Genomic DNA, 26,717 nt, shown 5'->3' on the forward strand with positions numbered 1-26,717 from the left:
TAGTCCTTGTTTGGTCTCCGCCAACTCCTGAGAAAAATATCTAGATATTTAGCTGCTAAATGTTTCACTTTCTTGATTGAATAGCTTCTAACTTTGTTAGTTATTTGGTGCTGGGAATTTGTATAGTGGGTTTATCAGCTACTGCTGGAAACACTGAGACTGAGTCAGGCACTAAATGTGCTGGAAAACTAAAACTGTGAGCTTTAAGAGGCTAAAAAGGTCTGTAGAGGTCCAGTCAGTGAATTCTCTGTCCTTCACATTACTAATAAACCCCTTCAAAACACTTTTGGATCGTCTAAAGCTTTAACCGGGCTCCTTTCTTAGTGGATGAAAATGTGACGTTTCAGAGATAAATGTCCGTGTACGTGTGTGGACGTGCAGAGACTGGTGCACTCCTTCAGTGCTCAACAGCGTGTGAGAAATGATTTGGGAAGTGTGTATACAGTAGCAGTGCTGCAGGCGTCCTTCTGCTGAGGCGCTACACACGCTTTAGTTCCCACAGCAACACATTAGCACTCAACTCTGCCATGTTGGAGCCAGTAAACAATCTGTGTGTGCTGCTGAACCTCTATCTTTATGAGGACAAATTTAAGATGAAGACCTTGAAAGTGAGGACAGCTTTGGAAGGTCGACATTTTTGAATGTGAGCATGTGTTTGGACTGTAGCGGCAGTTTTGAAAATTGGGATCACTTCTGACACATGGGGACAGTTTTGGAACATGAGGACATTTTTCGAAAGACAAAACAAAGTCAGAATATTTCTTTAAAGTGAGGATGTCCTCATTTCTGGATAGCAAGGAAATTGAGGGCAGTTTTGAAAAGTGAGAAGGAATTTAGGAATGGGTAGTGTCCATTTGTGGAGGGAGAGGACATTTTGCAAATTAAGGATATTTTCTAGTCAAGCTATTTTGGAAAGCACGGACATTTTCAGAGAGTGTCCGCATTTTGTCCGCTGTTTGGGGGTTAAGAAGTAAGTTAGTGTTAGTGCTAAGGAGGGCGTTAAGTACATAAGTACAAACGTGTGCATATGAATACTTACATACACTCAAACACAAAGACTGATCACTTTCCTTGAGGTTAATTCTACATTAAACTGTAGTTTTTAATGTGATAACTAACACCTTCCTTCAACTTTCAAACTTTTTGGACAAACAAGGTCCACACAAGAAGCAAAGGCTAATGTACACACACACACACACATGCTGTAGATATCCACAGTCACACTGCAGGATGAATACACGTTTTCTTGAGTGTTAATTAAAAATCGATAGCTCTGAGAGTTGCAGGTGCTGTGTGCTGGTGATGGAGCGGCGGGCGTCTGTGGAATCATGGCTCAAAGTTAATTCACTTTCACAGTTTGCCAAATGAATGAATAAAATATGATGCTCCAGTTTGTGAAGAAGGAGGGACAGATTTTCTAATTGGAGTTTCTGTCGGCTGAACGAGGAGTTGTGGGGAGACAAATTATTCACGCACGCACACACACACACACGCACACACATACACGCTCTATTTTAAATCAAGTTGGTCCATTAGGTCGCCCAAGGTGTTGGCATTAGCTGTGTCCCTGGTGATGTGGGAATATGAACATTTACATTGATCTAAATGGGACAAAAATGCTCTGTGCACTCATTTGCTTTTTAAATATTTCTCTATATTTACTGATTTCCACAACTTTATTCATGATCCACTGTTACTTTGCATCTTATTTTCTCTCTTTTTAACGACCCTAACAGCTACAGAAATACGGAAAGTCAAACAATCCGGCCGGAGGTGATAATTCTCAACAAATACTAATGAAATATTTTCAAATGTTTGCACAAAATAAAGCAGACAAATTTCTGGGAAATCAGCTACACTGCTTCCATCCTCCAACTCACGCAGCCGCTCACAGGCACACAGACAAACACGAGCCCCTGTCCATTAGAGGTCAATGTGGGCGCACAGCTCATAAAACTGGTGGCGTGAGGGGCCGCAATGGGGAGGGGGAACATACCCGGACTGACGCTGTAGCTGGCGATGCAGTGACATTGATGGAGATATTTACCGTAACCTCACACTGGCCTTGGCTTGAGAAGAGAGGGCGCTGTAATTCTTTTCTTCATTACAACTCCTTCCTAACTCCACCATCATTTTAAAAAGAAATTCAGACTGGTTTACCTCTCTGTGAGCCGCTGACAGACAGAGGGGGGAGAAGTATTCAGATTCTTCACATAAAGTATGTGACAGTTGAAATTCTGACAGTACTACCCATAAAACCATGACAAAGGATTTAAGACTGATTGTTATACCCCATCCATTTTCCTGTTCCAGCAGCGAATACTTACAAATACACCATGTTAAGGGAGGAGTGATGTCAATTCATGGGACCTTAAAGCAGACTATAATCAGTTATGAGCTAAATTTACATAAAGAGGGGTTTTATGCAGAAGTATTGACTCATCATCAGGATTTTATAGTTAAAGATTATATTTAAGTGTGGTTGAAGCACAAAGCTGGAAGCCGGTTCTCCACTGCTGTGACAACGTTTTGATGTGATGAAATTATTATGGTAATCTGAACACACCACTGTGAGCGGGCCTCGGCGTGATGTCACAACCGGAAAAACTGATGATTCACTTTGTAACTTCATCAGCAAGCTCTCCAGCATGTGTAAAGGTCACTAATCAACGCATACATTGTTTAAATTCACACACAAAAAAAATGTAAAAATTACAATTTATGCATTTATTCATGGGGCAACTCCTTCAAAACAGTCTCCCAGAACAGCTCAAACTGTGACCGGACTTCTTGAGAAAATGTACTTTGTTACAGTCACCCTCGGCTGACTGATGAGGGCGGGGTGTTTGTAGGATAAAGAACTTGTATTTTCAGACACATTACACTCTGACCTACATTTTCCCATTTCTTGCATGGCTTTTCTTTTCCACCTTATTTCTCCCTCTCATACCCTCTCTCTCTGACAGGCCTAGCTGGCAGTACAACTCAGATTGGTGTGAAATCGCCGCCTAACAGGCGGGAAATTGGCTCTGTTATTTTTGGAGCAGAGTCATGGGGGACCGTCGGACCATCATCCTCTCTCTAATGAGCAGGTGATGGAGGCGTAGCTGGGGAGGGGAGGTGGGGGGGGGGGGGGTGCATGGCGTCTCAAACACCACACACGGCAGATGTACAGATGAGAGCAGAGAGGGGAAACAGCTCTGTGAAATGCAGCTGAGAGAAAGCAGAGGAAGGAGGGGAAAGAGAGAAGAAGGAATAAGATGGTGTGATGACATCTGCCGCTCCTGCAAATCAGCCTTTACGGAGCTGGACGCGACTTGTGTACAGTGTGTGTTTATGCTGAGATGATGGCAGTCTTGGGTGGGGTTGTGTGTGAGGGGGAGGGAAGTGTCAGGAACAATATCATCTTCAGCCAAAGCAGAACATTGTCTGTAACAGAGAATCCATAGAGCAGCGCTTCCTGACCTTTTCATCTGATGTATCCAGAATCCCCATCATGCTCAGAATGTGTTTTTTAATTGGATATCTAACACTCTTAAAAAGTGGATCTTGATCAAACAATTGAATCAAACAAGATGTGATCCTGAAGGTGTTTACATTTTTCAATTGTGGCTTCAAACAACACTCACATGCCAATATGTACATTGAAAGCAGCAACGACATGCAGTCTGGCCTTGACAGCACTGTAATCATTTTTCCTGTCCACACCTTTAGAAGCTGAACTATTCATCAATACTGTCTTCATTTCAGCAGCGTGAGGCGTTCAGGTGTGTCTTGCAGTCAGCTTATCGCAGCTGGTAGTTGACTAGTTATTGCGACAAAAAAAACTAACCTTTTTGTTTTTATTCTAAACACAAATTGTGGATATTTTATAGAACCAAACCATAATTCAGACTTCTACAAATTAGCTGAGCTACCTTCCTCTGGTAACTGCAGAGGTAGCCCACAGGGTACAAGTGCCCTTCATTGGGAATCACTGCTGTAAAGGACAGTAGCATAATGCACACGAACAGAGAAGTGGACTTGGCCTGTGGAAAGTGTGAGTGTGTGTGCGTGTGTGTGCGTGTGCGCACGGGGGGTTCCAAGCAGCAAAGTGTCAGGCACAATCCCATCTTTAGCCAAAGCAGAACAATGCCAACAACAGAGAACATATAGAGGTCTGCACACTCCATCTACTCGACTAGCATCGCTACACACTCTGTGCTGATAGACGCTGATGGATACATCAGACACAGATACATGCACATTCAGAGGAGGCTCTGCAGACACTCTTCACTTTAAAGAGTATACATTTATTTCAGGTGCTGTTTCAATCACGTCCAAACCTCAACATTCCTCGTTTATCTCTTCATGACTGGCTGAGGGAATGCACAGTCACTGGTTTCCCTGGTTGAACTGTAGATTACTCATGGCCACTGGAAGGCGTCACACACAGTATTCATCACAGTCCATAAATTCATACAACACTGAAGTGACATACATAAAAACACACACACACATATCTTCACCACATATCTAAGGCAGAGCCCCTTTGCAAGGCGTCAGTTTTTTCTCCTGACTGGAGGTGTAGCAGGCTACACAATAGCAGCTAAACACTGCCCCCTACTGTCAAACACTCACTATGCATTCAATGCAACAGGGATGATCAAGTTGGATGTGATCGTATTACATCTACAGTCACTGCAATGTATTTGTTTCTTTTTCAGCTTTGCCTTTTATGAACAGCACAGTTAATCATTTAGCAAAGACTCGTGGAAACAGAAGTTTCACAGTGAGAAATCTGGAGGTGGCAGCAATCATGAGAACTGCTATGATTTGGAATCATAGCACTTTTTGATGTAGTGTTCGATATTCAAGGTTAAAAAATGTCTCACTTTCCAGAAATTAATAGAAACAATTGAAGCTAGAGGCAACAAAGAGAAAATGTATCCACTTGAATTTGACTGCCAAAGTTCTGTGTGTGTAATTATATATAATACAGTCTATTTACCCTTCATTGTACATTGTATCTGTGCAATTGTTTGAACAGTTTCCATTTTGTTTTTAATTTGTTGACCTTATTTTTGGTGAACCCGTCCCCACACTGTTCATGTTGGGTATTATATTCAACCTGCTATTTTTGGTATTTGTACCAATAACATTCTCCAGTGTTAGACCATCTGGCCTGTGAGCAGCTGATGTCCAGCGCTCATTTTTAACTTTGCTCAGTCTCGTGGCGTGCCAGTGCCGGGGGCAACGTGGTCCCACAGGGGCCATGGAAGTGGAACCTGAAACACAGGAAGTGAAGTTGTCTGAGTGTAAACATCACGTTAATGAAAATGCTACATGCATCGGCTTCTGTGACAGTAAGTGAAACGTACTTGAAGCGCATGGTGGCTGGCGTGTTCTCCATGTTGAACTCGGCCACAGGGACTCCTCTGGCTGCCACCTGAGGAGCAAACATGGCTGCTGGATACACAACGGATGAAGTGCCAACCTGCAGAGAGGGAAGTAAGTAGAAGTAAGTAACAAAGAAAAATGAAAGCTGGAGAGAGACAGGAAAGGCAGGAGAGCAAGAAGGGATCAAACTTTAAGGATGACAGTGAGTAAAGGTTAAAGATCAGGTGGTTATTTTAAAGAGACTTCATTTTCTGAAAGTTTTTAAAGAGAAAGTCAACACTAATGATAATAAAGTTTGCAACAGACTTGACTTTCATAGAGCATTATCTAAAATGCTGATATTCCTGTTGATAAATGTAATAAGTCGTGCTGTACAGCAAAGACGTCGAGAGTCTGGAACAACTTTTCATGTTGCCAAAGCAGACACACAAACACTCGTACCACCAGGCAGAGGTCACAGCTGTCCAACACTTTCTCTGCACGGGTGAGAATGTCTGAGTCCAGAGTCTCTCCAAACCAAACCACAGCTGGTCTCAGGAGACCGTGGCAGCCTGTCTGCTCACACCTGAAACACACACACACACACACACACAAACACTTTGTCAAAACAAATAGCCTCATTCGAAAAGAGCAGAGCACTTAAAGGAGAACATGGGTGTGATTTACCTGGGCAGCTGCTGAACAGGGATCCGGGCGTCATCTGTGTCTGGGTCTGGAGCTCTGAGGAGGTAATTCAATAAAAGAGGGTTGGTGCCACTACAAAGGGCAGTTACATCCCAATGTACTTACAATTCCAAAGCCATATCCACAGCATGTTTCTTACTAACTCGTGTCATCTAATGCTGAGTCTCTATCTGACATTCATATCTTCCTTCATGTAACAGCTACACAGTGCTCACTTCAAACACATTCAAGTTAGTAAATCCAAAGCATTTCAGGGAAGATGTGGTCGACAATTCCCAGCATTACAGCTGTTCTTACATTATTTTTAATGTGTGTTTTTGACACAATAAAAACGTGTCATGAAAAAGGTAACGCTTTATATTAAGACACACGTATTCACCATTAACTAGTTGCTTATCAGCATGCACCTTAGCAGGATAGTTATCCTAAAGCCCTTATTAATGCCTTTGTCTGGGGATCAGAATTATTAAGGGTTATGGTTAGTTTATTAAGATTAGAATTCATATAGAAAAACTTTATTGTCAAACACTTAACAGTAATTAGGAGGTTGTAGAGGGAAAAATCTTTGTTAATGGCCCAGAGTAAGTCATTAAATCATCAGTGCTTCACAATGACTAATGAAGAGCCAACATGCCACCAGTAAGCAACTAGTTAATGGTAAATATGTGTAGCTTAATATGTGTTACCCATAAAAAACATGAAATACTTTCAATTACCTGTTTATTGAATCTCTTTTCATTTATTCATCTACTACATGAACTCACTGTATTCCTTCAAGTGTTTTCATTTTATTGTAACATGGTAAGACATTTACACCACCTGTCTTACTGGAGAGCAGTAGGCTGGCATACAGATCATCAGAATTTAATCAGAATTACATTAACAGAGTCCATATAGATCAGTTTTAACACCACCTGCTCAGGTGTGACATTAATTGAGAATTTTAGGACAACACTTCCATCATTTTGTCCACAGCAGAGGTTGAATTTCTTAGTGGGACATTTCAGCTATTAAAAACATCAATTTTAAATGTCAGATAAGAGGCTTTTAAAGTGACATTTCATTTCAGTCACTGATTTTCCTTTTCACCGCGTCATCGGGTGTTATTTTAGCTCCTGACGTATGACAGACTCAAACAGACCTTTCTGCGCTGGCATTTTGTGTCCAAATGAACATGATGAATATCTCTCATTACAAATTGTCATATTGTTGATGAAAACAGTCTAATTCACCAAACGACATCAGATGAGGCTCTTACCCTTTTCCCTCCAGAGCGGCACAGATGGGGCTCTTGTAATTGGCTGCTTCATGGCCGCAGCTCATACAGCGTGTTTTAAACAGACTTCCTGGATTAAAAATACAAGATATAACAGATACGTTTGAAAACAACTACTACAGTTTCTTCCTGTTTTGTCTTAAAAATAAAGAAAATGTGTCTTCACTCTTTTCTACTTGCCGTGGATCTCCAGGATGTTTCCGGATCCGGCGCGGCGGTGGAGCTCATCGATATTTTGAGTGATGACTGTAACCTCGCGTCCTTGTTTGCTCAGTCGCTCCTCACACTCGGCAATGGCCAGGTGGGCGGGGTTGGGATTTTTTGTGAGCATGACCTCGCGGCGGTAGTGGTAAAACTCCCAAACACGAGAAGGATTCCTGGAGAAGGCCTCGGGGGTGGCAAGTTGCTGCAAGATGAAAATGTGAGAAATGGTTATTAACGCTGACAAAAGTCAGTGCTGATCGAAAGCTTCCACAGAGAAAACGATTATCACTGAAGCTCCCTTTTCACTTGTTTTTGCTTGTTGGAAATGTGTGCTAAATAATCTCCAAGGGGCAAAATAAACTGTTAATAGAAGAGAGAAGAAAAGCCAACAGAGACAGCTGAGCACATCTGCACAGCACTGTTCCCACTCAGCTTCAGCTCCCAGAGAATTCAGTATGTTTGGAGTCAGAACGAGTTTCAGTCATAGTAAAACTTCCAGTGCACTTCTAAGGAGTGACTTGATGGGTGCAGACTCCTCAACCAGAAGTAGGACTTGTTATTTAGGTTTCCTACAAGCACTCACAGCAAAAAGTTCTCCCTTGTGAAAGCTTTTCACTGTTTTATGACTCTGAGCTGAACTATGAACTTTTTAAAATGCTGTCTTGCAGTTTCACATTAATTAAAGAGTCACACACTGATTTGTATGAACTGACACAAGAAAAAAACGTTTACTATTCTTGTGTGTTAGCTGCTGTGTGGATGAAAGCATGGGGGAGTCACATATTTGACTAATATATTAAAATTAGCCCTTCCACCAGTAGGAGATAAGGGAGGGATACGCAGCAGTAGATGGAGAGAGCGATGGATGAAAATTTAAAACAGCATTGCATAACACGCTTTATAAGCCAGTTTATAAGGTATGCCAAGCGAAAGCTAATTCAACAGTCCTGCGATAAATCCTTCCTTCAGGAAGGACATAATGATCATTTTGGAAGCTGTAGTTTGTGGTGCTGTTGCATTGCTTTCTACTGGCAGCTGTCTGTATTACTGCCCACTCCATTTACATCAGTGAGGGTATTCTACACAGCAAAACATCTCTCTGTATAATGCAGTTTAGTTCAATAATACAATTACATGTTTGCATACCTGTGCCTCCCATTTTCTCCAGTAGCCTCCTGCTCCTCTGAAGGTGGGGACTCCACTCTCTGCACTCACCCCCGCTCCGGTGATGATGGCTATACTCTTGGCATTGGAGAAGATCTCCCTGAATGCTGCAAGGTCTGCACAGATACAAAAACATAAATGACAACACGGGAAACTCATGGAATTATGGATGACCATATAATAATTCATCAGCAGGAGGATGCAACAGAAGCAGAGACGGTGGACTACCTGAACTGGGTCTGGCCATGTCTTGGATAACCTGGGGTCTTTTAAGGTGGGCATACAGATGAGAGCTTATTGCGCCTCTGCGAGTGAACTGACGCACAATCATCAGGTTCTGACAAGAGGAGAAAAATATAACATTATTCAGTATTCACCGTGGAAACACTGCTGATTTTGGCACTGGAATGCAAACAAAGGTGTTTTCTTCAAATGATCACAGGACAAAGTATGTCACTTCAGTCTGCTTTTCGGATTTTTCGCTCAATCTGAAAATGCCTTCAAACTGAGGTGAATTTGACTGTTGCAAAACGTGCACATTAGGGCTGCAAAGTCTGACTGCTACTTATCTTTCACAGAAACAGATACTTAGGGGCGAGAAATGCGGTCATGAACTTGCACAGACTCGGGCTAGCTCAGTTTTGTTTTCAGGAAGGTCACTGTGGCAGCATGCTTCTTCACTGTATTTGGTAATCATGGCATCAGGGGATTAAGTGTGTCTCCTTCAGTAATAAATTAATACCGCAGCAGCTGTTCTGCACTCTTACGAGCATGGACCATCCTCCAGCGCAGTTAACCGAGCCTGTCGTTAGCTAGCTGTAAGGTACGCTAGCTAGACAAGGTAACAGGTTACACAGAAGTTAGCATGCTAACAAGCTAGCGCTGGTATCCAAGGAAACCTGTCGACAACGGCTTCACCAGCATCACATTAACGTTACATTATGAATGCGCCATGGCTCTTAACTTATTATGAGCTGAGTCCTTTGTGAGAGCTGAGGTTTACTAACACTAACTACCTGCCTGTCACCGAAGCTAACAACGTCAGCTGAAGGAAACCAGGAACTCAGTGGCTGTTTTGCTCTCGTCCAACAGCTCGGCGGCTGTAGTGGATTGGTTTATCTGTCAGGAAATGAGCCTATCAAGAAGGTCATCGAGGTAAAGAACAACCCTCCAAAACCAGATACGACCAGCAGGGGGAGCATTTGTACCGCAGTGGTCTTTTTTACTGCATGTGAAATCATATTTTCCCATCATGTGGGCAGACAATACAGCTTCTTGTTCATAACAAGTACGCAACCAAAAGTCTGATTTGTTAGCTGCCCAGCCTTATTTACTTTTTATCCAGATGCCAATAAAAAGTGATGTTAATTTACTTTGCTGCACAGTCCCTCTGTCGTGCTTTGTCACTGAAATAACTATGAGCCCAGTTACAGTCATTTCTGATTCTTCCTTCTCCACCAGAGGCCAGCATTGGATTGATAGAGCATTAAGGCCAGTGTTAACAAGGAATACATGAAGGCGTTTTTACTATGATAATCCTGTGTAATCTGTGATAAATGGATGATTTCATTAGTCCCAATAGGACCAGGTCACACAAACAAATGAGGCAGGTAAGAATTATATGTTTTAGTTAACATGAGACTTTCTGTGCATTTTTTAATGCTAAACTCAAGTGCTCTTTCAGTCAGTTAAGGTGCTGCCAAAACCACAGGCTTGAGTCCTTCTCTACAGTTTATGTTCCTGCTATCTTATTCCTGCTTCATTTGCAATATTTAAGAATACTGTACAATAATTGGCCTTTTAGAAGAAAAAACAGCTACAGTGTGTGGATGTTGATAGCAACCTTTTAAAGCTTGGCCAGTTTCATGGAATAGGCTGCATTCATTTCATATCATATTTTTCCATTATTAATTCCATAACCTGTTATGAGAACAGAGAGCTCTTGGTGTGTCTTTGTGTTTGGCCCTGCAGTCTGAGCACAGTCTATCCTGTTCCTTCTACAATCTTTGTCCCTCCCTGAATGCATTTTTATTGGCCAGTCTCGCAGGTAAATGATCATTGGCTTGTGCTGTCAGAAAGCTTCTCTCAAAGAAGCACATATGATCTCCTTTATGATGGGAGCTGCCAGGCAAATCTGATCATTTAAAGGAGGTGGGAGAAAACTGGACATTTCTCTAAGTGGCATGGGGCATTGTTGTCAGGACGAAGATGCCTGTGAGATGTTCAAAGGGGCCCAAATTGTACACAAGCACGCTTTGATTCTGCAGGATAGCTATAATGGGAGTTAAAACTGGTTTTCAATATCAAGTGTGAGCTTTATATTTCTATCTACCTACAGTATTGCTAAAAGTGACTTATAGGCATATGTGGTTCATATGAAATTGAAAAGGGGCTGCAATGAAATGACCATTTTCATTATAATGTATCTGTAGATAATTATTCTTAATTATTCTGCCAAGTAATAGTGAAAAATGTCTCACAAGTGACATCTTCAGCTAACTAACAGTCAGAAACATTTGAGAAGCTGGAGCCACAGATTATAATAATTTCCTGAAGTAATTCACTGACTAATCATTTGAGCTCTCCTGCAGATATAAGGCACACAGGAGAGCTGACATGATGTGATCTGAGTCTCTTTTCACTGGCCAATATGCTCTTGTTGGAACCTGAGCAGGTTTAGCTGACTTACAGGAAAAGGAACAGAATCTCATCAACCACCACCTCTCTCTCTCTCTCTCTCTCTCTCTCTCTCTCTCTCTCTCTCTCTCTCTCTCTCTCTCTCTCTCTCTCTCTCCCCCTCTACCCTCCATCACCATTACAATAGCCCGCCCCCCTCCTACACCGTCTGCCCGGGCGGGTGCTCGACTGGCTGCTGCGGCGCCGAATCTCTCGCAGTCCCGCCGGTCGCCAGTGGACGCTGCCCGGCTGGCCGAACATGGCGGCGGCCCCGGAGGAGGAGGTAGACCGCAGACCGATCCGGAGGGTCCGGTCCAAGAGTGACACGCCTTACATCAACGAGGCGAGGATCTCTTTGCACCTGGAGACAGGTAGGCAGCCGGCCAGTGACACGGATGCTCTCCACCTCATGTCTGGGTGTATTTGCAGCCTCCACAGGGGAAGATTGTAGCAAATCGGCGTTCGCTGTGAGAGAAATTGCCTCATCGTTTCGTGACAGTTCAGCATGACTTTGGGCTTTCATTGTGCGGCTCTGACGGCACCCATGGTGCTCAGCTGCACCTGGGTGGATGGAACCACACAGTGACTCATGCACAGGGAGATGAGCGGGGAAGATTTTCAACACATAGGCTGGCTTTTATTCCGGCTATGTTTGTGATATGCAGTCTGCAAGGCACAGAAATGTATGGGAAACCCACTGTAATTATCTCTATAGGACGATTGATTGCTATTGCTCCAACCAGACTCCGCCTTGATTGTCGGCTGCAGTGAAATGCTGTGCGAACTTGGCCGCCTCTGGCTACTCATTGAGAATGCAGTTGTTATTATTGCATTTGGGGAAGGGTGAGGAATGGATGCTCCGGCATGCCAAATCCTCCCTAAACGTGTCGGCTTCAGGCCAGGCGGAAACAGAATAGATGAGTTATTGTTTCCTATGTTGCCATGGTCACGACGGTACGCTGTCACGAAGCCTGGCTCATCGGCATCATGGTGTGGATTTACAGCAAGATCTATGTTCATGGTTGTTATTTTTATTTTAAAATAGCACTTTCTCCCATGAGAAACACACACACACACACACACACACACACCCCTGAGGGAGGCTGCTTTAATATCACATCAGTGCGGAGCTGTCCACTGCCCCTCGGTGCTGAAAATGCCACCGGGCAGAATAGACCAACAGAGCCCGAAGCATTTGCACGGAATTCTCTATTGGTGATCATCCACAGCACATATATGAGGGGGCTTTCTCTTTCTTAATGAGCTTCTGCATCCGAATTGTGTTCGACCCTCCCCCAAAATTGCCCGATGTGACAAATCCCAGTCACATGGTGTGTATAGCCTGGTAGTCGAGGCTAGACTCAAGCCTATATTTTCCGTTTCGGACAGATGCCAACTCTAGAAAATTCCTCTGGCTGACTATTGTTCTGCTTTGTGTTCATTTTGTCTGTTTTCCACCACTGTCCTGCTGAGCATGTAGCCTGCAATGCCTCAGACAGTAAATATATTAAATCAGGGCTCTTACACTGATAAACAGTATAACATCTGCAGATGTGCTTTTAATCAAATGCAAACCTTATTTTTCTACTTGTATGTGAAAGCCAGCCTTACTCACATGCTTGCTCTGTAATATGCCCCCCCCCCCCCCCCAGACCTTTATGACTCATAGTGTTCAGACCCACCTACTCATAATCTCAGCTGCCCCCTCTCTTGCCCTCAACAATCTTCTCTCCATTTTGTTTTCTATTAAGCACCTCCTCTTAGCGAGATTAGCCGAGCCTGCCCAATATGAGTAACACTGTTCTTTCTTGGAGCTTTGTGTCAGGCTTTCCGTCAGGCATGGCTTGAATCTGAAGGCGGTGGGGGGAGGTGGGGGTGCTGTGTCTTGCTAACAGTGCTGCTCCTGGCTGTTAGCTGAAAACAGCAGGCAGGCTGCAGCTGCACGAGGCTGGCGTGGCATCCTCGAGAATCCAGCGGGCACTGCCAGCCACAGCAGGGGAGGGATATCTGTCTTCACACCTTTCCCTCAAACCATGATGCTCCCCTGTTTTCTTTCCTTCCCTCTTCTCTCTCCCCCCACTAGCACTGCTTTGGTCTCATCTTTTTCAGTCACCAGTGAAGCCATCTGCCCACCCACTCCCTAGATTCCCATTTACTTTGTGTTTGTGTGTTTGGCTGCTGTTGTTTTACATAAATCCTGCCCACTCTTTTCTTTGATGTGTGTCACCATTCATATGTGACAAATATCCACACCACCTTCAGTGTGCATGTGTTAATATACATGCTTGTGTGCATGTGTGTGTGAGGCTGGATGTATATGCAGTTTGGATTCAGTAAACGAGAGTTAATCACTGTCACTGAAGCTTTTGTCAGATGGCTTGTCGTTGCTAAAGCAGGGTGAGATGATTTCCCCAGTTTGTTCCTTTGCTGCTCACCATGGCCATTAGTGCAGAATCAGCATGCTTGCCCTTGTTGTGCTTGATGCCTTCACTGACCTTATTTCCAAAAATTCCATTTATTGTTGTCTATTTATGTTTCTGCCTTTTTGTCTGTGCTGTTTTAATCTTGCTCTATAAGTTGCCGTATTAATAAAGTTGTGCTGAGTTGATTTGTTTGGATTAGAGGCAGTTTGGGGAGAGTGAACAGCAATTTGCAAAACATAAAGCATGTATGTACTTATGGATCTTGAAGGCTGCTGAATCTAATAGGCAGCCAGCCAGCTAAAAGTTGCATTTATTAGCCTCTTTAATCCTGATATTTCCCCTTCAGTAGCTTTATAGTTAGATACAGTTTTCCACACTGTCGGGCAAAATCTCATGTATTTTCTTTATGTGCTTGTTCTAACACTTTGGAGCTCTCTTTTGATTATTTATGAATGAGTCAAGAATTAATGTGACTTTGGCAGACTGCTGTTAATTTCCTGTTCCCAACCAACAGCCAATATGTTTACCAGTATGTGAACTCAACATGAACCTTCTCTGACCTTTAACCACATGGTTTTTGTACCTAAGCCAAACCAAAGTCAACCATGGCAGGCCACAACATGGCCATATGAATAATTCCTGAAGTAGGCACTTATAACGATTTTGGAAGACGCTGACCAGCTGTCGTCTTGCACGTATGGCTGTCAGATCAGAAAGCACATGTGCCATTTTGGAAGCAAATGAACTAATTTGCCGCTCTGTTTGGAAGAGAATTTAAAGCTGCATCAGTCTATTTGTGAACACTAGGGGGCAGTTGGACATTTTGACTGATGTAATGTGTTGACAGACATTTGCCACCTTACACATCCAGCAGACACAGAACAACATCAGCATTCATTGTGGGTCGTGTTTGTGTGCAGCTGATGAATTTAAATCACAAATTAACTTTCCTTTTAGCTCTGGTTTCTCTCCTGAGAACAACATCTGTCCGTTCAGCTACTATGTTCCACTTTCTTCACCTGCTAGTCTCTAACTGTGTCTGTTCAATGTTTGATGCTGGCCAGGCTGAGTACAGGGGGTTTGTCAGAGCTTGTTTACTGAAAACAGCTGCTTGCTGCTGCTAGAAAAGCTTGATGAGAATGTTGGACTGAAGCAAACAGTGAATGTGCTGCAAAATGATGAGCTGAAAGAGGCTGAAAAGCTCTGGAGAGCTCAGAGTTGGGTGAAAATATTCTGTGAGCCCTCTTTCATATTCCACAGTTATTTCATTCAATGTTATACAATCACAATTCCAAAAAAAAAGTTGGGATGTAAAACGTAAATTACTGGATTTTACAAAGTGTTCCTGAGCCCATGTGGTATTATCCTTTATCCAATCATGTGTTCACAAAGTGCTCCATCCTCGCTTGTGAACGACTGAGCCTTTCCAGGATGACCCTTCCATACCAGTCGCGATACTATCACCTGTTACCAATCAACCTGTTTACCTGTGGAATGTTCCAAACAGGTGTTTTTGGAGCATTCCACAACTTTCCCAGTCTTTAGTTGCTTCTGTCCCAACGTATTTGAAATATGTTGCTTCATCACATTAGAATAAGCAGATATTTACAAAAATCAATTTTGAAGAGGTGAAAATTAAGCACTTTGTCTTTGTGCTGTTTTCAGTATATGTCAAAAAGGATTAGCAAGTTATCACATTCTGTTTTATTTATGTTTTATAGCGTCCAACTTTTTTTGGAATCACGGTTGTGTAAGCATATTGATTGATACAGTTTTTCTGTGGGTTTGAGCAACGATTACCATGTACAAAACTGAAAACTTTTGCAAACTGTTTTGGTTAATTCTCTACAGCTTTTGTGCCAGTGTCTTTGACCAGATCCATTCCAAAGCCTGTCTTTTGGCATCTCTGCTGTGCTCCATCATCTTGAGCCAGTCCAGATCCTAGGCAGCACAGCTCTGCTCCAGCAATGTAAATCCAGGTCAGCTCGGTTAGAGCTTAGCCATTCTCACAAAGACCAAGACGCAGGCATTACCACGCTCTCATTCAAACACAGAGGGCCCTAATACAGACCTGAATGAAAGACTGAGACAGAGAGGGCTTAAATGAGAGGAGGTGCAGGAGCAGGAAGAGTCTGAGGAGGAGGACAGGATGGCAGGATGGGGGCTTGTAAATTGTGGCAACATAAAGACTGGCACAGTGAAAAAGAAACAGAGTTGGCCGTTGTCCATAGAATATGGTGGGAATGGTGCACACACAAATCACCTCCCACTATGTGAGTAATGCTCTTTGTCTCTCTCATGCACATACATCAACACTGCTATCTGCATGCAGCCTTGAGCAGCAGGATGACAGAAGTACCTGGGCAGAATACAAAAGCACAGGAAGGAAGTGTGAGAACTAGAAATGCAGATGAGTACTTCCTGCCTCGCTGCCTCCCACCAAACATACAAAACCCCTCACTCTTCCTCCGCTGGCACGTGGGTCCATCCATTCAGCTCGGACAAGCTAACCATTGTGCTGAGAGGCAAAACCTGAGCCAGGGAAGGCTTTTGACTCAGACTGAAGTTGATAATCAAGATAGTGGAAATGTTCCTTGGCTGGTGTGATGTCAGAGGACAGGAACATATGGACGTGTGGAAAATATACTGAGACTGTTGAGTAACTTCCCCTGGACTTTGAGCTGATTCCTTGGTTGATGTCGATCAATAACAATCAGTACATTTAAGGTCATTCACAGAGTCTGTAACTTGATAAATGTATCTTAATGTACAGCCCTGCTCAGTATAATCCTGGAGTAGTATTGCAAGGAAATGTTAACCCACTTTCCCTCAACCTGCTTCACCTCCTTCCACGTCAAGTTGTTTGCAAACCCCATACTACATACTATGCATGCTATATAAATATACTGTATGATGGCATACATTGTGTAGTGTATAGTGCTCTGGACTGGATGCTGATGGATTGCAATCAGTCATTTGCTTTTTATTGTTAACCAAGTTTCTGTTCAATTCAAACCTCTTCACCCAGGTGCATCGTGTTTGATCATGAGGTCTAACAAATGTGTTGAATGCGTTGCCTTCCTCAGTAAACACTGGAGAAACCTGCCTTGTTTACGTCCATGTTTACTAGGCTGGTGGTCTTCTTCTTCCCTGTGTTTGTTGGCACACCGCTGTGATTCTAGGCGCACTGCAGCCGTCTGCCAATCAGAGGAAAAATGTGAAACCATTGGCTGGATTCACATCAGGCGTGTGCACAACTACATGCATGTGCATCCAAGTGCATGTGACAAACAAAATGGAGACCCACACATTAAAAACATGCTCCACAGGGTAATGAGATAACAGATCTGTTTCAAAGTTTGATGATACCAGCAGCACGACGTAGATCCAGCCGAGTTAAAGTGAAAGTTCCTGGAAATGTAGGGTCTTGTGGGTGCATTGCATTATGTGCTTTTAAGGTAAACTGTCACTGGAGGAAAATGTCTCTCACTTCAGTTTATGGATTGCTCTCAGGATGAGCGTTGGAAGATAAAGTGTTTTATTGCTTGTCTTCGAGCGTACTTACTGTTTTCAGCTCTTTAACTGTGTCGCTGCACTGGAAGCGTCAGAAAGGTTCAAGTGATGACACAGTACAGTCTGTGATGTAACCCGCAGGCTCCTGGAAAGGACTTTATTAGTGTGAGTTTACTCTCCATCACCTTTGCCAGTTACTGAAGCCAAGAAACAGAATTTGGCCGAAGGATTAACATAAACATGTGGTGGAGGTGGCATGAACCGCAGACAGCTGACGGTCAAGGAACCACACCCCCAAACATGTCTGAAGCCTCCGTATCTCTTTTACAGGTTGCATTTTGTTGTATATTTAACCCTATTTTCTTTAATCAGTTTTGATATATTTTCTTTCATTTTTATTTTTCAATGTGATTATTATTTATAATGACTTAATTTTAGAAAATGTGTAAGAAACTTTAAATAAGACTGTCATTTACTATCCTTTTATTTGATACAGAAATTCACTTTGCAACCGCATCCTGCCTCAGAATGATGTACATCTTTGCTTTAACTCAAATTTGAAGAGATTCTTTAAAAAGAGTCATTTTCCTTCTATCTGTATATATTCATCAGATTTCTTTACTCCCCCTGGTTGCCTACAGCTTTGTACTCCTTGTCTTAGCCTGCCTGTGAGCCTCTCTTTGATATTTGTCCCCCTCGTGGTTGTTTTAAATGTGCCCCCTTGTGGGCTCTTCAGCTGTGGGGGTAGCTGCAGGAATTGTCCTCAGGCAAAGAAAAGTACACAAGCAAATACACAAAATGCAACCAGAGATGCAAGCCACACCACCAGTGGCTGTTTTTAGCAATCTCTTTTTTTCCCCTCTTTTAAGTATGCTGTCTGTCTTGGTGAAGGCCACCTATCAAAACAGATGAGCTGCAAACAGGAGACAGAGAGGGGGAGAAGAGAGGGGTGACTCATATCCCTGTGATATGCCAAGTCTCACATTCACACATTTACAGGGACGTAAACACACACACACACACACACACACACACACAAAAGCTCCTACAGGCTCTGCTGTTCTGTCACTTTGTATTAATTCAGCACATAGCGGGTCCAGTCAGAGAGAGGAGTGGGGGGAGGCTTTTGAACAGTGAATGGCAGCGAGAGAGCTGGAGATCAAGAAACTGCAGGAAGAAGAGAAAACATTGAACTTGTTGCCTTTGAACTCGCAGACTTCTTTTGTCCTTCCTCATCCCATCACACACTGTTTAACACTGCTCCCATGTGTTTGCTGCTGTGCTGATGCCAACGCATGTCTAGACAGATGGAGAAACAAAAAGAGACCAACGTTTTTGGCGCTTTCCCACATTTAACTTTTATTTATTTTGCCTGAATTTGCAAATTGGGCTCAAAGGGCTCCGCAATCTGTGCATACACATGTAACATATGACACATCCATCCTTAGACCCTTGATTTTAATAAAGAAAATAGCAAATACAGGAGGAACCACAGAGGAAGGATCTCTCTTTCTGTGGCTCCCTTTCTAAAAAGGGTTGAATCTCCTTCTTTCTAGTATAAAAGAACAAATTCCTATCACTTTCAGCATTATTCATTGACCTCCCTGATGAAGACAAAATAATCTGCAGTGTGACTTACTCATTAATGATGCTTGTGATTTTTTATATGTTTGTTACTGTCAACAAATGAGACCAAAACCATCAGTGTGTTAGGCTGTATGTTCTGACTGGTTTAACTACAAGAACATTTGATCATTTTCAACAAAGAAATGTTCTCTAGATGTTGCAGTCTGACAGATTTTGGTCAAATTTCCCTCATCTTATATTTGAACATGAGAGCAGTGTGAGATTGTTATAATGATACAGTCATGTGGTTTGTTAATAAATGGTAACCAGAGTATCTGCAAGTCTTGAAAGGTATTAAATTTAGTTCCTTTAAAAGAGCCCTCACAGGGTATGGAAAAGTCTTAAATTTCATTTACAAGGCCTTGAATGTCCTTTCATTAATGCTGCAGACAATAATGTTATTCATAATGTTCTTGTGTGTGTGGCGCTGCGGGCTGTCAGGAGACGTTACACACAACGAGTGAGACTGGTGCTGGTGGAGTTTCACTCAGTGATATCACACCTGCTGTAATAACACTGTTAGCTTCTGCAAGCTACAGCAGCTTTGAAGCTCACTGACTCATAATGGGCAAGTGTTAGTTTAAGCCAAACTGTCAAGTTTCTGCCACTGATCTGAGTCCAAGTCATGTTAACTGATTAGTTATATCATTGACCACTAACTGTGGTGTAAATGTCAATGAATACATTTATTTGCTAAATAATTGTAGTGGTTGTCTGTCATTATATGACTAGTATGATTGTGAAAGAGGTATTAAAATGTATCCTATGACATTAAAATGTCATAAAAAGCCGTACACTGCAGAAACCCTGATAATAATGACTTGTTCCCCAGAGTCACAGTGTATCAGAGTGTTTGGAAACCACTGGAATTTATCTGTCCTGGAGTGATGATGATGATAATTTTGTTGATTTAGTTTATCCACTGGAAGCCAGAGGAAACAACCTATCTTTGTCCCACCTACGTCTCTGTCTGTCACTTGGACAAAGATGCTGTAAAGTCTGCCAGAGTTAGGAACTAGGCCGCACCCCTGCTGTGCAGCTAATTATCTCCAAAAACTCAGCATGTTTAGCCTCCTCTGTCCACTCTGCTCAGGCTGCTCCCAAATCAAAACAGTCAACTGTTGTCACCCAGGAACACCCAGAGCTCCGTGTTTCCTGCATCCAGTCAGTGTCCTCATCAGAGATGCAGTGGGTGGACAGATGAGTTGGTGGGAAAATGGAGGTAAAAGTAGCACAGTGATGAAGATGAAATGGCAGAGTGAGTCTGTTTTAGACTCCAAACAGCTCGTCTCACCCTCTTGGTCTCATATTAAATTTGCACACTACATCTCTGTCAAGATTATAGTCTCAGTTCGGGGCCTAAATTAGCATCAAAGGTCGGACGATGATTGATATTTTTTGCCCAGTGGAGATAGAAGTCCAGATGGGAGAGTAGGTGATATGTGGGGTAATTGATAGTCATCAGAAATAGACAAGAGGGTCAGTGGAGAAGAGGGAAGGTTATACGCTTGTCCAGTATGACATTAATCATGTAGACAGTAATGATCATGAATTTCATCTCATTACCACAAGAGGCTTCTAGTCATGAAGGTAGTTTGGTTTTAGCTCCAAAAAATGGAGGTGAATGTATTTTTGTGTTCAAAGCTCCGACGGGTTGCTTTGGAAAAACTCAACCGAAATGGATCTTTCCAGAAACAATGTCCTGGTCTGCCCCACTGTGGACTGTTTTCATAAGGACTGTTGCTGAGACAGGGGCATTGTTTCAAGATACAAGTTTGTATCAAAGGTATTAATTTCTACAGAATAGTCCATCGGTTTTGATATTGAACTAATTATTGTTCAGTCAAACAGAAATATTTGCTGCCTCCAGCTCCACCAAGATTTACTGCTGTTGTATGTAAGTAAAGACCACAGGATTCTCAACTGTTGTTTGGACAAATCAAGACAATATATATATATAAAAGATTGATTGATAAAAACTTACCTGAACAATAATGAACAGATTATATGGTAATGATAATGACAGTTTACCTTATCTGTGGCTCAGCCATGAATACAGCAGAGCAGCCTGGCTTCAGATCACTAGGAAAACAGATTTAAAGTATGCAAAGTAACAGAGAGACTGACAGAATTATAATATACCACAAAGGACTTCATGTGTTAGCAGAAGAAGAATATACAAGTTAACGTAGGCACTTAAAACCTGCATTATTCGATTTTCTTTGTGTCATGTGTTAGCAGACAGTTGCCTATTTACTGAGGGTCACATTTGTTTCCACCTGATGAATGAAAGTCCAGTATTCATTCTCCTTTTCTCCATCACTGTCAGCAGCACATTGAGCTGGAACCGGCCAAACCTTTATGCCCCCACTGAGCCCCTCATCTGTGCAGGGTACATGATGCCTCTCTGAGGACTGAAACCAGACTGCATCCACCCGCCCCATCCACACACTGCAGCTCTTTTTTGTGGATCTTTTAATGCGGTATTGCAGGTTTGGAGTTCACATCTACAGCACAGAGTATGGAATGAAATGAGATGTAGTTCTTGGGGCATGAGGAGGCAAAAATCACCTGATGAATAGACGTCCAATATTCTGCTTCTTTTGGTCTCCACCAGATATCTGGCTTGTCAGATGCTATGTGTTCCACTTTTTCACCAGCTAATCTCTAACTGTGTCTGTCTGCTGTTTGCTGCTGGGCAGGTAGTCTGCAGCAGGTTTTTAGAGCTTTTTCTCTGAAAACACCCGCAATTAGAAATTACTCTGATGTGAGCAATCAGAGTGAAACATGAAGGTGAAGTCGCAGACTGAAAAACCAAAACACTGAGCCGAAAGGTGCTAAAAAAAACTTCTGTAGAGCTGAAACTAAACACCTGACATCTTTCAAATCACAGATAGTCATTTGATCATCAAGATTAGAATATTAATTAGTGCAGCTTTAAATGTAAATGTAAGTTAAAAAGATTCAAGAAAAGTGCATCTCAAAACCTCAGTACGTAAACTTAACAACTAGCACTGAGTCATTTTGGTGAAGTGACCCATTAAAGAACAGGACAGCAGTACTGGTACATTTCACACTCCCATTAGGACTGGAGCAACAGGGCATTAATAGCCACACTTGTTTGTTAAGGTCTGCAGCGTTTAGCTCAGAGGCATGGTTTAAAAGCAAGTCTGACCTGTGAACAGCGGGCCAGCATCAGCCAGGGCAACGGCAAAAGTGCGTTATTGATCATGGCATTTTCATTTGGCAGTTAGTGTGGAGCTGTAGAGGTCTAGACACATGACCCCTGGACCCTGATCGATAACCAGTTTAGAGAGGAAACTGCATTTAGATAGCACTTTTCAAAACATACGTTAACAAGTGCTTTAGAGGAAGAAGAAAGGGGGGAAAATCAGGAGATAAAAGAGACAAAAGACAGTTTCTAAAACATGCAGAATTAAGTGTGCAACCCACATAATGAAAGGGGAGAGAGACTGAGAAAACAAATTGGCTTTAAGGGTTTGCACAGATCTGGCTTATCTGAGACTTTGCAGAAGGCTGTTGAGAATCCAGGAGCAACAATAGCAAAAGCACAATCACCTTTAGTTTTCAGCTTAACCTTAAGAAGAAAGGTGCGAGCAAAACAGCAGCGAGAAGACAGAGACGCAGATAGCAAGAGTTCCTCCACATCCTACGAACACTAGAGGAATTGGTTAACAAGCCCAAGAGTGGATGTGTGTCTGGAATCTCTTCAGAGCTGTCAGGCAGACTCAGCACCATGGAGATGTGAAGCGCCGCTCAGGCAGGTCAAGGTGAGATTGATTCAGTCAGGGCAGATGTGGATCACCATCTCAGTACAAAGGCCCAGCGATGAGAAGCTCTCCAGGCTGTGCTGATGTGGTCATGACTGAGTGGAACAGTGTGGAATCCTAATCTGGGTAGTTCATGAGAAGTACATGCTTAGACTGCTGGTACTGTAAACTGGATGCTGTCGGACAGGATGGTTTTATGGTGAGACAGATGTAAAGAGCCCCGTGTCTCACAGACAGACAATAATCTGACAGCTGTACGGACCACAGACTGTCTCACAGAGGACATGCTGCCATCCCTGATATGACAAGCAGCACACCTGTGGCCTACGCAGGTGCTGCACTGGCTCTCGTATGTGTGTGTGTGTATGTTTTCACACGTGTATCTGTTTCTTTATGTGTGTGTGTGTGTGTCAGAGCTTGTCATATAGCTCTGACTTGTCAGACACTTTGAGGCATGAAGCTCTGACCTTATTGTCAGCAGCACATTGAGCTGTAACCTGCAGAGCCTTTATGCCCCCGCTGAGCCCCTCATCTGTGCAGGGTACATGATGCCTCTCTGAGGACTGAAACAAAACCGTATCCACCCACCCCACATCCACACACTGCAGTTCTATTTTTTGCCTTTTAATGCGCTTTTGCAGGTTTGAAATTCAGATCAACAAGACAGAGAGCGGAATGAAATGAGAAGTAGCTCTCAGGGTATGAGGAGGTAAAACATGACACAGTAAAATGATGATATCTCCATCTAATGAGACTCCACTGTGTGAATTTGTTATTTTAAATTAGCTTGTGTTTTGTAAAACTGCTGTATTGATTTTCTCACAAACTAAATTGGACGTTACCTCATTGAAGACTGCTCTGAGTGCAGCTCCAGCATTAAAATGACTCAGCTCTGATCCATTATTAATTTGAAGGCATACAGTTCATTACACGTTACCGCTCCATGAGGCACATCTGGAATTACCACAGCATGCTTTATCATAATGTGAGCTTTTCTGGTGTTTATTGCTTTTGAATGTCAGTCTAATTCCATTTCTAATTTCTTTGCCTGTGTAAAGCAGGTAGAGTGGGTCGTCCACTGATTACAGGGTTTGGAGTTTGATCCCCGGCTCCTCCTGTCTGCATGTCAGAGTGATACTCAATCGTGATGGTTGTAGTTAAACTACCATAGGTGTGTGAGTGGGTTAATGAGACACAAACTCTCATCTTTGGATGAAAGCCCTGCATAAATGCAGTACTTATTTAAGTACAAGGTACTCAGTTTTGTGCTACTTCAACTCCACTACATTTAAGACCTCACTGTAGTGTTCAATACTTTTTGGACTGTTATAGTCAGTAGTTAATAATCCTGATAATTTCCTCAAGTTAATCAATTTGGACTTGGAGACTTCAAATTTCTAACAGATAGTGTGGGATTTGAAGGATGTTTAACCGACTCATGGAGTCTCTAAAGAAAACATGTAAAAAGATGTTGCACTATTGCAAATGCTGGATTCAACCTTTTTGGAGCTTGAGTTAAAAGTATGAATATCCCTCTTTGCTGCTTTCTTTTTCTCCTTCTTCTTATGTCTCGCGTGACTACCCCAACTTTATGGAAGTGAAATATTTCATCTCTGGAGTTCCCCTGTACGCCTTTACATGCAATCAGTTTGTAAACAGTCTATAGCCAGCAGCTCTGTCAGGCTGTGGTGCTTTGAGCTAAATGCTAACATCAGCAGGCTAACATGCTCACATATGTTAACGTATTGATGTTTAGCAGATAGAATGTTTTCTATGTTCACTGTCTTTGTTTAGCATGTTATCGTGCTAATATTTGCAGCCGAGGCTGAATGTCATTAGTTTAGATAGGATATGGTTCTAAATCAAAGTAGTGGACACAGTCAAGGGTTGACCTGCTGGTGGCGCTAGAGGAAAAAGTCAGGATCATAAAAGTCCTCAGGATTCATCTTCATGGCAGCATTGATATCCACTCTAAATTTAATGGCAATCTGTCCGATAATGGTTTAGATATTTCAACCTGCACCAAGCTGGTGCATTGAACGACCAATAAGGAGTCTCTTAACAGCTGATGCTTATGTAAAGCTGTAATTCATAAATGTTGTCTGCTAGATATGCTTATGTAGAATATCTGACTGCTTCCTGTAAGTGAAGTGTGGACCAATCAGTGCTCTCCTGTGTCACCTCTTTTACAGTACGTAATGTGAATCATACCTACAGTCCTACCAGCTTGGCCTCCAGCCGTGTGAGACATGCTGTTCGTCTGAGCCTGTGCGTAACAGAGTGAGACTATGGATTTATTGATCAGACTCACACCACCGGAGCTTTAATGTCACATCTCTTTCTCATTAGAGAAAGCAAAAACTGTCAGGGAGTGGTATGAATCAGGCCAGTCATCAGAATAAGACGACAGACTGGGTACAGAATGAAACCTGTGTGATACTTGAGAGAAGGAACAAAGCTCGTCCTTCTTCCTTCTTGTTACCTCATCAGTTTGGCCTCCTCCCAGTCCGAGCATTGTTGCGAGTTCAACTGTGTCCTTCATGAAACAGTCTCTTACTTTATGTTAATGTCTATACTCCTAGCTGAGAGGAGAAAGTGGAGGCCTGATACTGACTGACGGAGGAGGACTCACTCCAGACACAAGGCTCGTTCACCAAACAGTTCCCCTTTCATCTTGCGATGCACAACCTTGTACTTTGAATCTGAAAGCCTTCATGAGTCATCGTCTGCAGAGAGGAAAATGCAGTGTATGCTTTTGATCTTAGTTTTCCGTAAAAGACGTGAACATCAACGCAAACACAAGGTACATGAGTGAAATTATGAAAACAATAGCCTGGGATGACTGTCTTCATGCGCAGGTCTGTAGTCTCACTCGTTTGCTCGGTGTTGTAGCTCGAAGGAGATAACAGTGGGTTCTGATTCCATGTGGACACTGACTCCACCTAGCCAGTCTGCACCCTGCAGCTCAGTCTGTCACTGTTTTGACACAGAGACAAATTAATTTAATCCTTTTTGCTTGTAAGTGAGCTCCACCTGCTGTCGGAGATGTGTAACTACATGCTGTGACCCTTTAGTGGCCTCTGCAGAATGTAAGCGAGTGTCTCTCTCCCAAGCATGTTGACTCAGTCCTGCTTTTTTTTTACTCAAGACTTCCCTAATTTGAATCCTGAAGCTATCATCCATTCCTTTATTTGTATAGCTTTTTAAATTCAGCAGAGAACGGGAGATGTAGTAAAAATGTTTCATTACATGGAGACTCAGGCACCGCTGTCTCGGAGTGCAGATAAGAAAAATGAACAAATGAAGAAATGAACAAAGAACTGCATTAATTAGTGTCTCTTGAAAGTAGCAAACCGGTTTCCTCCAGTATTTTCCGCCCTTGTCTTTCTCTATTGTAAGTCATCTTTTTCATGTAGCAGATTACAGTCAGCACTAAAACCACATGTCAGACTGCTTACAGTGTGAAATGGGAACGTATTTCTCCTGTCTTGGCTTCTTTCCATTAGTTTCCAGTAGAGTTCAGGATCAAGAAGTCTATTGATTGCTTTCGGGACTTGCTCTTGGCTTGCACCCGGTTAAAGCTTTCAACCCCATATGAGTCTGAGTGCAGTCTTAAGTAGGAGCATGCAGAGCTGCATCAGATGACCTGGTCTCCACAATTACTTGATCCGAACCCAAATGAAATGGTTTGGGATGACTTGGACCGCAGATGAAGGAAAAGCAGACCTTCAAGACTGTTGGAACCTCATGACCTCGTGAAGCTGGCTGAGAGAATATCAACAGTGTACAAAGCTGTAATCAAAGCAAAAGGTGGCTGCTTTGATGAATCTAGAATACGAAACATATTTTGCTCAGTTTAACGCAGTGAAAATAAAGAAAAAAACATTGAATGAGACGGTGCGTCCAAACCTTTGACAAGTACTACACATACTCATAAAAATAACACCATAAACTCAAAGATAAAAGGACAGTTGACGAGTG

General features: G+C 42.7%; 2 protein-coding genes across 4 annotated transcripts in view; one reads left to right on the forward strand and one right to left on the reverse strand.

Moving 5' to 3' along the window:
• Positions 1–4,271: 4,271 nt before the first annotated feature.
• Positions 4,272–9,808, reverse strand: sirt5 (sirtuin 5). Of its 3 annotated transcripts, none has more exons than XM_076727120.1 (9): positions 9,724–9,808; positions 8,936–9,044; positions 8,690–8,823; positions 7,516–7,745; positions 7,322–7,405; positions 6,046–6,099; positions 5,821–5,944; positions 5,361–5,476; positions 4,272–5,267 (listed from the first exon to the last, which is right to left on the reverse strand). In XM_076727120.1, the coding sequence occupies exons 2-9, from the start codon at positions 9,036–9,038 to the stop codon at positions 5,195–5,197; spliced, it is 918 nt and encodes a 305-aa protein (XP_076583235.1). In that variant the 5' UTR covers positions 9,039–9,044; positions 9,724–9,808; the 3' UTR covers positions 4,272–5,194. The 3 variants fall into 3 exon arrangements, with proteins under 3 accessions (XP_076583235.1, XP_076583237.1, XP_076583236.1); XM_076727122.1 differs by having other exon boundaries at positions 7,322–7,409; positions 7,520–7,745; positions 9,728–9,797; XM_076727121.1 differs by having other exon boundaries at positions 7,322–7,409; positions 7,520–7,745; positions 9,450–9,772.
• Positions 9,809–11,555: 1,747 nt separating this feature from the next.
• Positions 11,556–26,717, forward strand: part of phactr1 (phosphatase and actin regulator 1) — a 33,750-nt gene continuing 18,588 nt past the window's right edge. Inside the window, exon 1 of the mRNA XM_076725931.1 lies at positions 11,556–11,754. Coding sequence (XP_076582046.1) covers positions 11,643–11,754 — 112 coding nt within the window. The 5' untranslated portion in view covers positions 11,556–11,642. The remainder of the gene's footprint in view (positions 11,755–26,717) is intronic.

The sequence above is a fragment of the Chaetodon auriga genome, chromosome 3 (assembly GCF_051107435.1).
Source record: "Chaetodon auriga isolate fChaAug3 chromosome 3, fChaAug3.hap1, whole genome shotgun sequence".
Classification (NCBI taxonomy): Eukaryota; Metazoa; Chordata; class Actinopteri; order Chaetodontiformes; family Chaetodontidae; genus Chaetodon; species Chaetodon auriga.

Bases quoted from the DNA above. Each gene is read 5' to 3' on its own strand.
- sirt5 (XM_076727120.1), bottom strand. From the start codon at position 9,038: ATGATTGTGCGTCAGTTCACTCGCAGAGGCGCAATAAGCTCTCATCTG. The intron at 6,100-7,321 runs GTAAGAGCCTCA...TTACCTCCTCAG, and splicing joins GCCGCTCTGGAGGGAAAAGG to AGCTCCAGACCCAGACACAG. The intron at 5,945-6,045 runs GTAAATCACACC...TGTGTGTTTCAG, and splicing joins CCTGTTCAGCAGCTGCCCAG to GTGTGAGCAGACAGGCTGCC.